Source organism: Carassius auratus, chromosome 10 (assembly GCF_003368295.1).
Source record: "Carassius auratus strain Wakin chromosome 10, ASM336829v1, whole genome shotgun sequence".
Lineage (NCBI taxonomy): Eukaryota > Metazoa > Chordata > Actinopteri > Cypriniformes > Cyprinidae > Carassius > Carassius auratus.
In genome coordinates, this window is record NC_039252.1 from 1,126,057 (window position 1) to 1,137,854 (window position 11,798).

The 11,798-nt window shown below is 37.8% G+C and overlaps 1 protein-coding gene across 1 annotated transcript; it reads left to right on the forward strand.

The window, feature by feature from the left end:
• The first annotated feature begins 203 nt into the window (after positions 1 to 203).
• pofut3 (protein O-fucosyltransferase 3) lies at positions 204 to 10,052 on the forward strand. Its single transcript, XM_026273003.1, is given in 8 exon segments — positions 204 to 294; positions 3,474 to 3,572; positions 3,575 to 3,693; positions 3,695 to 3,801; positions 3,803 to 3,888; positions 3,891 to 3,995; positions 3,998 to 4,058; positions 9,974 to 10,052. Coding segments are annotated over 8 exon segments (747 nt in total).
• The last annotated feature ends 1,746 nt before the right edge of the window (positions 10,053 to 11,798 follow it).

Below are 11,798 nucleotides of genomic sequence, written 5' to 3' on the forward strand. Positions count from 1 at the left end.
GACACATTTTACAGAATTCTCTGATGAAAAAAAAGATCAAAAGAACAGCATTTACATTGAAAAACATTCACATTCAATTCACAAAAATCCACCCTTTCACTGAAATAAAACAAGGCTTTTCTCCAATACAAGGTCCGCACTGAATCTCTCCAGATCCTTCAGTTCTCCTCCGTCTCCTGCCGGGTTCAGGTCAGGGAACTGAGATGGTTGTGGCAGAACCTTCATTTTGTGTTCAGTTACCCATTTTGATGATCATTGTCCTGTTGGAAGATCCAACCATGCAGAGGCAGTCAGGTTTTGATCATATCCATGATGTCATGTATCTAAACAGGAAGTCCAATACCTCTGGAAAGTTCGAACTTCGCAAAAATGTGTACATATGAAGAACAATTCATTCAGGGCAAACATTCTTAGTTTTATTAATTTCTTATGCTCTGGATGCAAAACTGTCAACCATTTCAAATGAGAGATGAATGAGGATGATAAGAACTTATTATGAAATAATCATACAAATCCTTAGTAAATATGTTATTAATCACTTATAAATCATTGAAATGTTGTACTATTAACTCTGTCTATATCTGTATCATATCTGTATAGCCCTTACATTGCAGAACACATGACAAAGTATTCAAACCTGTTCATCATTTTCAAAAGCTTTCTGCATCCACTAATCTAAAGTGTTGTAAATGTTTTACTCATCATTTGTAGATCTTTCACCTCAGTGTGTATACAACTCTTGAGCACTTTACATTTTAGTTTAGGGGATGCAGAATGTGTTGCAAATGTAAATTTAGTTCAATTGCATCCTGTTCAATTACATAATTATGGTGTATGAACAGTACAGTTTAATTTCATTGGCGCAAAAAAAAAAAAAAACCCTTCAAATCAGTGAAGTGCTTAGATAATTAAGTGTCTTTAAGACCCCAACTAAACATATTTGTTAGGCTGCCAGACATGATTAAATATATTGCTGTCCATTTCAAATGGAGACTCCCAATAAAATGGAGTCTCTTTATTGTGTAATATACAGTATAAACAATATTTAGTGCTGTGGATAGTAAATCAAACACTTGTGAGGAAGCACAACCTGTGATCAAACAGATGGTCTATTCTCATATAACCAGCTCAGATACACCTGAGGCCCAAAGTATTCATTTAAATTGATTATTACAATGTGTGTAGTATGTGTATTATTTTTGCATTGTATTATTATATAGTACCACTGTATATTATAATTTGTGCAAAAAATATTAAATGATTAAGCTTTTCTTGGTTTTAGTTTTAGTCCTACAAAACCTTTGCACATAAAAATTTAAACACATCACAGGTTAATAGGCTACACAGAAATAACTGATATATATATATATATATATATATATATATATATATATATATATATATATATATATATATATATTTTTTTTTTTTTTTTTTTTAATAGGTCCTTTAGATGAATGCTTTACATAAAGTTTTGCACTTAAAATGATCTTCACATTCAGTTGAAATTGTCCTATGACATCACATGATATGCAATTCATTAAGATCCCCAAAGCAAACAAGCTTTGTAAACACACTTAAATGTTTGTTAAATGGGGACACTTAATATCCAGAGATATCGTCGACTTGATTGTACAGATACTATTTAAACTGATCTGAGCTGGATGATGACGTCACTGAATTCAGTGATGAACTGCCTTTAACTGTAAATAGTTTACTATTGTCCTTTTGTATTTTTACACACTGTTTTCCTATTTAATGCTGTACAGTTGCTTTGACACAATCTGTATTTTTTTAAAGGGCCATATAAATAAAGGTGACTTGACTAATGTATCTAGACTCATTTCATCTCATCTTTGTTATCTTAACTGTATGAACGCCTCATCTCTGGATTGTTCAAAGTGAAACAGCATCTTTCATGAATCAGTAGTGGGCTGAGCGAGAGCCAATCAGATGCAGACATTAGAGGAGAGATGCTGTTATTAGTCTTTGTTTGGTGAGTAGCTATTTATTGTGTTTGTGAAGTGCTCTTCACTTTGATTATAGAAAACGGAAATCTGTAAATCAAGTAATAGTGAGCAATCAGTGCTGTAGTGTTTTACTCTACCTTTACACAAACAGTTTCAGTCCACAAACCAAAGATCACTCAGTCAAAATCTATCCGTACCAAATGTTCTTTACTGACCTTTCTTCAGCATTCATGAACTGCTCTATTCCCAGTCTGATATTAAACAACAGTTAGTTGTAGCATTAAATTGTATACTTGTACCTCTACATGAAAATGTATTTTGTATTTGACAGCTGTGTGGTTTAGTGTGAAGCAATGTCATGGGAGGATGCTGTAAGAGAAGGATTTCTCCTCTGAAACATAAAAGGAGAATGGCCACTCGAAGTATTTTTGTTGTTGCCATGGCAGCAAACAGGTATGACTCACTGTGAACTTCATCTGTTAAAGCAGACATACTCTATACATCACAAAACACACAAGCAGTGTTCATCTTATTGACAGTTTCCCTCTTTCTGACATTCATTTCATATTCAAATGAACTTTATGTTGTTGTAGATAACACAATGTAATGATGTTGAATTTTCAGATTTGAGATTATAGCCAGCCAACACGCTCTTACACACAGCTGTGATGCATACGGTATGCGTCAATGTGACACAGGCAGGTGTTCTACTGTTTCAGATTTGTGGAGTAAACATAGACTTTATTTAGATGTGAAAAGGTCAAATTAAATACTCAGGGCACGCCTGGGCCTCCCAGAATTGGTGCAGAAGACTCTCAGTGGCACTGTCATTGTGTGGAGGTCTCCTCTGACCGGAGAACTGGGGCGTCTCGGAGAGTGCGGCCCTAACAGATGTTTCTTCACTGTCTTATCATTCCCATCCACATACAAAAGCTTCTTTTTTATGGTGGGTCCAATTGTATATTCACATTTAATATTAATAAAATTCAATATTAAAATTATATACAGTTTTGTAATAAAATGGACCACACTAATATTAGTTGTTTTATATATATTATATAATATATTATTTTGTCATGAAACTCTAGAAGGCGCAGGCTGATGGTTGTGAATGAAACTTACTGATGATATTCAGAGAGTAAATGACTTGGCACAAGCTGATTGATTCATGCTGCATATGCAGCCAATGGATGCCTTGCCTGCTTTGCATTTTTATGGCTGGCTAATATTCACTCGAGATTTCCGCAGTGTGCTTTTCGGAGTTTCCTTGATACCCTCCACCTTCCCCAGCTCCACCTGTATAGATCTGCAGTAGCATGTTCCTGTACTTGCTTGAAGCAGCAGCAGCAATAATCTACAACTACTGCGATAACCAACAGCAGCAGCAGTGTAGCAGATCTATTCCGCCAAGACCAAATACGTTAACATTGCCATATCCATCACCGTGCTAAAATCTTCGGAGAGTTCTGATTAAACTAACTTTAAGATTTGTCTTTTTTCCAGGTAGAGATTGCAGCATTGAAAGTCTTCCTCTTCCACATCACGAGCAGCACCAGTGGCTGTTCTTTCACAAGGACTCACCAAAGAATAACTACAAGCTTTTCAGGAACCGTTCATTACCCTGTTCAACCACACAATGACCTTCAGCCACCTCTCTCACCTGCCCCTTACCACGCAGCACCTGGAGGGCCTCAGCGCACAAACACACCTGCTGCCTCTGTCCTACAAAGAAACAGCTGAGGAGAACTCAGACTCCTGTGGTGTATGTCCATTTGTTCTGCGCCCCACCGTCTGAAAGAGATTTTTATGTTCAAGAGCTGATGCAGCACATTCAGGCTGCTCAAATTAGGCGCTGTGGTATACGTACTATACAGAGCTCCTAACATACACATGTGATTGCCAGATAACAGGAGCGCAGTCATGTCAATCCCAATGACCCGCCGAAGAAGCTCGCTCAGTATTTAAAGTGATTGGACAAGAATGACAGTCAATATCTGAAATACCTGGAGTGGAAGCAGAAGTGTGAATCCGGATGACAGAGCTGAAGGACAGACCGTGGGGTGTTCAGGATACTGGTCAAGATAACTTCATTAGCCACATTTCCACTGTCGGGCCAGTGCAAGCCAGGACATAAAGCGGGCCGGGCGGGGCTAATAGCCTCGGGCCACTTTTCTGTGAGTGCAGTACAAGTTCATCAAACAACCGCAGTAAGAATATTTCATCAAGCACGGTGAGTAATGGCTTCTCCTGCTATTGTTATTTGCACCTCTTGCCACATGTACAGTTTATCTATCTCTGTCGCTGATGAGGGATTCACATGTGATAAATGCAGGGAAATAGTTAGGCTGACAGAGAAGATTTCAGAATTAGAGACACGCATCCAAACTTTAATTGAGGACAGTAAGAATGTTAGGGCTCTAGATATGGCTTTGGATGCGTCTAGTTCAGGGATTCCTGTACATTGTCCGGTTCCAGCAGAGCCCCTGCAGCAGGGCAACTGGGTGACGGTGAGGCAGCGTAGTCGTGAGTCAAAACACCGCTCTTCTGTTCCGATCAAAACATTAAACAGGTTCTCCCCACTCAGCGATGCACCCACTGAGAAACCTGATGAAAGTGCTCTAGTTATTGGCGATTCTATTGTACGGAACGTGAATATAGAGACACCAGCCACCATAGTCAAATGTTTACCAGGAGCCAGAGCGCCTGACATCTTGGCAAATTTAAAAGTGCTGGCAAATGCTAAACGTAAATACAGTAAGATTGTTATTCATGCCGGCGCTAATGATGTTCGACTTCGCCAGTCGGAGATCACTAAAAATAACATTAAAGAGGTGTGTGAACTTGCAAGCACGATGTCAGACACTGTAATAGGCTCTGGTCCCCTCCCTGCTTATCGTGGTGACGAGATGCATAGCAGATTGTCATCACTCAATGGCTGGATGTCTAAGTGGTGCCCACAGAATAACATAGGTTTCATAGACAATTGGACGAGCTTTTGGGGCAGACCTGACCTGTTGAAAAGAGATGGTCTTCATCCCTCCTGGGGTGGCGCCACTCTTCTCTCTAGAAATATGGCACATAGTCTTAGTGTTTATACTTGACTAACTGGGGCTCAGGTCAGGAAGCAGACAGACTGGCTAAACCGACCGTCTGCTAGCTGCCTCCCGTCACAGAGGTCAGTTAATTCTCAGCACATAGAGACTCTTTCACCTAGATATCACACTATAGAGACCGTGTCTGTTCCCCGAACTAGAAAATACAAAAAACGTCCAAACCAAGTTAAGAGTAACAATTTAATTGAGGTTCAACAAATAAAAAACAAATGCAATATGGATAAACAAATGCTAAAGCTTGGCTTATTGAATATCAGATCCCTTTCTACGAAAACACTTTTTGTAAATAATATGATAACTGATCATAATATAGATGTGCTCTGTTTGACAGAAACTTGGCTAAAAGCTGATGATTACATTATTTTAAATGAGTCCACCCCTCAAGATTACGGTTATAAACACGAGCCACGTCTAAAAGGCAAAGGTGGAGGTGTTGCTTCAATTTATAACAACGTTTTCAGGATTTTTCAGAGGGCAGGCTTCAAGTATAACTCGTTTGAAGTAATGGTGCTTCATATAACATTATCCAGAGAAACCAATGTTAATGATAAATCCCCTGTTATGTTTGTACTGGCTACTGTATACAGGCCACCAGGGCACCATACAGACTTTATTAAAGAGTTTGGTGATTTTACATCCGAGTTAGTTCTGGCTGCAGATAAAGTTTTAATAGTTGGTGATTTTAATATCCATGTCGATAATGAAAAAGATGCATTGGGATCAGCATTTATAGACATTCTGAACTCTACTGGTGTTAGACAACACATCTCAGGACCTACTCATTGTCGAAATCATACTCTAGATTTAATACTGTCACATTGAATTGATGTTGATAGTGTTGAAATTATTCAGCCAAGTGATGATATCTCAGATCATTATTTAGTTCTGTGTAAACTTCATATAGCCAAAATTGTAAATTCTACTTCTTGTTACAAGTATCGAAGAACAATCACTTTTACCACAAAAGACTGCTTTTTAAGTTATCTTCCTGATGTATCTGAATCCTTAGCATATCCAAATCCTCAGAACAACTTGATGAAACTATGGACTCTCTCTTTTCTAGCTCTTTAAATATAGTTGCTCCTTTACGCTTAAGGAAGGTTAAGGAAAACAGTTTGACACCATGGTATAATGAGCATGCTCGCACCCTAAAGAGAGCAGCCCGAAAAATGGAGCGCAGCTGGAGGAAAACAAAACTAGAGGTATTTCATATTGCTTGGCGGGAAAGTAACATATCCTACAGAAAAGCATTAAAAACTGCTAGATCCGATTACTTTTCTTCTCTTTTAGAAGAAAACAAACATAACCCCAGGTATTTATTCAATACAGTGGCTAAATTAACAAAAAATAAAGCCTCAACAAGTGTTGACATTTCCCAACACCACAACAGTAATGACTTTATGAACTATTTTACTTCTAAAATCGATACTATTAGAGATAAAATTGCAACCATTCAGCCGTCAGCTACAGTATCACATCAGACAGTGCACTATAGACCCCCTGAGGAACAGTTCCACTCATTCTCTACTATAGGAGAGGAAGAATTGTATAAACTTCATCTAAACCAACAACATATATGTAAGACCCTATACCATCTAAGCTCCTAAAAGAGGTGCTTCCAGAAGTCATAGGTCCTCTTCTGACTATTATTAATTCCTCATTGTCATTAGGACATGTCCCCAAAACCTTCAAACTGGCTGTTATTAAGCCTCTAATAAAAAAAACATAACTTGACCCCAAAGAACTAGTTAATTATAGACCAATCTCGAATCTCCCTTTTCTGTCCAAGATACTAGAAAAGGTGGTATCCTCACAATTATATTCCTTCTTAGAGAAAAATGGTATATGTGAGGATTTCCAGTCAGGATTTAGACTGTATCATAGTACTGAGACTGCTCTCCTTAGAGTCACAAATTATCTGCTCTTATCATCTGATTGTGGTTGTATCTCTCTATTAGTTTTATTGGATCTTAGTGCTGCGTATGACACAATTGAACACAGCATTCTTTTGCATAGACTTGAACACTTTGTTGGCATCAGTGGAAGTGCATTAGCATGGTTTAAATCGTACTTATATGACCGCCATCAGTTCGTAGCAGTGAATGAAGATGTATCATATCGATCACAAGTGCAGTATGGAGTACCTCAAGGCTCAGTTCTAGGGCCGCTACTCTTCACGCTTTATATGTTACCCTTGGGAGATATCATCAGGAAACATGGTGTTAGCTTTCACTGTTATGCTGATGATACGCAGCTCTATATTTCTTTTCTAGTCGATATAAAAAATTGGATGACGAGTAATTTCTTACTGCTAAATTCAGAAAAAACAGAGGTGTTAATTATAGGACCTAAAAACTCGTAATAACCTAGCTTGTAATAACCTAGAACACTGTCTAAGACTTGATGGTTGCTCTGTCAATTCTTCGTCATCAATTCTTCATCAGGAACCTAGGTGTGCTATTTGATGGCAATCTTTCCTTAGAAAGCCACGTTTCTAGCATTTGTAAAACTGCATTTTTCCATCTCAGAAATGTATCTAAATTACGGCCTATGCTCTCAATGTCAAATGCAGAAATGTTAATCCATGCATTTATGACCTCAAGGTTAGATTATTGTAATGCTTTATTGGGTGCTTGTTCTGCACGCTTAGTAAACAAACTACTGCTAGTCCAAAATGCAGCAGCAAGAGTTCTTACTAGAACCAGGAAGTATGACCATATTAGCCCGGTCCTGTCAACACTGCACTGGCTCCCTATCAAACATTGTATAGATTTTAAAATATTGCTTATTACTTATAAAGCCCTGAATGGTTTAGCACCTCAGTATTTGAATGAGCTCCTTTTACATTATAATCCTCTACGTCCGCTACGTTCTCAAAACTCAGACAATTTGATAATACCTAGAATATCAAAATCAACTGCGGGTGGCAGGTCCTTTTCCTATTTGGCGCCTAAACTCTGGAATAACCTACCTAACATTGTTCGGGAGGCAGACACACTCTTGCAGTTTAAATCTAGATTAAAGACCCATCTCTTTAACCTGGCATACACGTAACATACTAATATGCTTTTAATATCCAAATCCATTAAAGGATTTTTAGGCTGCATTAATAAGGTAAACCGGAACCGGGAACACTTCACATAACACCCTATGTACTTGCTACATCATTAGAAGAATGGCATCTACGCTAATATTAGTCTGTTTCTCTCTTATTCCGAGGTCACCGTGGCCACCAGATCCAGTCTGTATCCAGATCAGAGGGTCACTGCAGTCACCCGGATCCAGTACGTATCCAGACCAGATGGTGGATCAGCACCTAGAAAGGACCTCTACTGCCCTGAAAGACAGCGGAGACCAGGACAACTAGAGCCCCAGATACAGATCCCCTGTAAAGACCTTGTCTCAGAGGACCACCAGGACAAGATCACAGGAAACAGATGATTCTTCTGCACAATCTGACTTTGCTGCAGCCTGGAATTGAACTACTGGTTTCGTCTGGTCAGAGGAGAACTGGCCCCCCAACTGAGCCTGGTTTCTCCCAAGGTTTTTTTCTCCATTCTGTCACCGATGGAGTTTCAGTTCCTTGCCGCTGTCGCCTCTGGCTTGCTTAGTTGGGGTCACTTCATCTACAGCGATATCATTGACTTGATTGCAAATAAATGCACATACATTACTTAAACTGAACAGAGATGACATCACTGAATTCAATGATGAACTGCCTTTAACTATCATTTTGCATTATTGACACACTGTTTTCCAAATGAATGTTGTTCAGTTGCTTTGACGCAATGTATTTCGTTTAAAGCACTATATAAATAAAGGTGATTGATTGATTGACTACCACCGAAGCCAGAGTAGCGCAGGGTTTCCACAGTCAGGGCCTGAAGCACCGCTGCGCATCAATAAAACACGCCCTTTACACACCTCTCAGAACAACGTCATGCAACCTCATCATTTCACCAACAAAGAGAAGTTATCTGAAAACTAAAAGTCACTGGAACATGCGCGATCACAAAACGAACAAAGATAAAAGCGGCTATTTGTTTTCATGCTTTGTTACATATTCAAATTCAAAAGCATCAATGTTTTAAGTGATACATTGATCACATTGATTTAATTTATCAGGACTCAAAATTGATCAAACATAAATACACTTATTTCTATTTTATTTATTTATTTTTAACGCTTATGAAAATAGCCTGCTTATTCAGTCGAGTCTGTTTCTGTATATTTGTAGCCACAGTAGCCGTCATATTTAGAATGAATGATAATATCTCTATTTTTATAAAAGCTCCCGAACTGTGGATTTCATGCGGGCCAGATGGGGGCCGGATCTGGGCCAACACTATGTTGCTGTCTGGGGAGGCTTGTGACAGATAATATAAGTTACTAAATAAATACACAATTGTGATAAAGAATAAGAAGCTGCAGTCTGATTTATCCAAGCGGTCATATTTACCATGTTTACTATGGTAACGTTATTTTTTAGCGTGCATAGTCTTTTACATCGTTTATAAATATTTCTGCCTTGTTTAGTGATTATGATCGGATAGAGTTATTTCAAAAACTTGCTGCTAACTAAGAGTGAGTTTTGAGCTCGACTTATTTAAAAAAGTATACAATATATAATACCTGCGTTAGAGCTGTTATCTTTCTGAAATGATCCCCAGCACTGACTCTCTAGACGCAGAGAAACTCCACCTTTGTTCGTAACCCCTCCTCTAGCCCCAGCTGGCCCGCTTTGGCCCAAGGTTTTCGTCGGGCCAAAAAACCCTGGCCGTTGGCCCCGAGGAAGCCCCAGCGATCAAGTCCCGGAAGTTGCAGTGGAAACGTGACTGGCCCTGGCACGCACTAGCACGCCCAGCTTAAGCTCGCCAGTGGAAACACGGCTATTGATGCCTTTGAGTGCTTGGCGTGCAACAGAATGTTGGAGAATATCCACAGACAGGAAAATCTTCGCTTGAATTAAGATTATAATATTTAAATTTTAAAGCACAGCCACCACAAAATCAGACTTACTAGAGATCATTCTAAGGTTAAATATAGATTTAACTTTTTTTTTTTTTAATAAATGTCCTAATCTGTGTCCTAAACTCCTGAAACATTGGTGTCTCATATTTTAAAGCAGTCAATGCAATTTTGGAAAGAAATCAAATCTGTATGTATATATTTAGATGTAAACCCCTTTGTAGTCATTAACGTTTTCATAAGTAACTGTAATTTAAATGGAAATTTTTCTCAGCTAAGTGATTAGAATTAAATTTTTATATGTAAATTATTCCCCAACACAGTTTATAAGTACTAATAAACAGCTAAAATGCTAGTAATATGCATACTAATAAGCAGCTACTGTAGTTAACAGTGTTCCCTAATCTAAAGGGTTACTGGTATTGTTAACTGCTTCTCTTTTACTCTGACTGAGACAGAAACTGTCGTCTAAAGTCTGGAGAGCTGAAGAAAGCCATCTCACATGCCTGCCCCCAAAACTATTTGAGTTTGCCTTGAGAAGCAGCTTGTCTCTACAGCAGATATGGAGAGCCAGTTATGAGCAGTCCAGAAGAGACGCCCTATTCACAGGAACAGAAACGTTACAGTCACACAGTTCTGGAGAGAAGTGTTTACTGACTGAAGGAGACTGATAACAGAAATGCAATTATTATGTGGATGGTAAACCTGTGGGCTGCATTTCAAAACATCAAGGTGATGTGTAATTCATAGGGCTATTTTCATGTTATTTCATACATTGCATTACATTTAATGTACATAGTTTTTATGTGGACGAGACAATTTCTCTTAAACAATCAGGATATGCATTAACCTGTTTTTATAGTAGAAGTGAAGTGACATTCAGCCAAGTATTGTGACCCATATTTGCATATGCTCTGCATTTAACCCATATACACACACACAAAGAAAAAAACACATTATGTAAATAAGTTGTCATAGAATAAGAATATGTGAATAACTCAATTTTCACAAAAAAAATGACAGATAGACGATATGTGACGATTTGTTAATACAAACAAAAAACAATTGTTCAAGTGTTTTAAAGACCAAAAAGCTCAACAGTAGGGGGGTTTATAGCAGGATTGAACATCCTTGTCATTTCTTACTTTAAACACATTGCAATGCACTTTTGACATATTATGGTTGTTTTTATGCAATTTATGTTAAGTAAATTATAATAATTAATAAAGTTGGATTTGTCTTTTTTTGTTACAAGTTCATATAAAAGGCAATCACTTTTTCCACACAGATTGTTGTATACCTATGTAAGAAAAACATGAAAGATGTTTCTTCAGCCCATCAAAATTCAGAAAACCCAACAGAAGTAAACATTAAACATAATCTAAATATATTGCCTATGCTGTTTCTTTGCATTCGAATGTGAAAATGGAAATAAATGTCAATTTCACACCTTGTAGTATGGATATAATTCATAGGATCCTGGCATGAAATGTCTTTAAAATGAAGCACCTGCCCTCTTTTATTGCGGTTTTCTTTTGCATGGTGCTTCCCCTTCACACATCTCAACACTAGATGGAGACACAAATATACAATCTACAGATATGTACCATGTTTTCTGTATTCTAATAATTGGTTTTATTAAATTAAATTATTAATTTGGTACAGTGCACTAATTGTTTACATGTTACATAGTACTTATATTTAAAAATACCTGCATGTAATTGTGTAAAAAAAAATACTTGAAGCT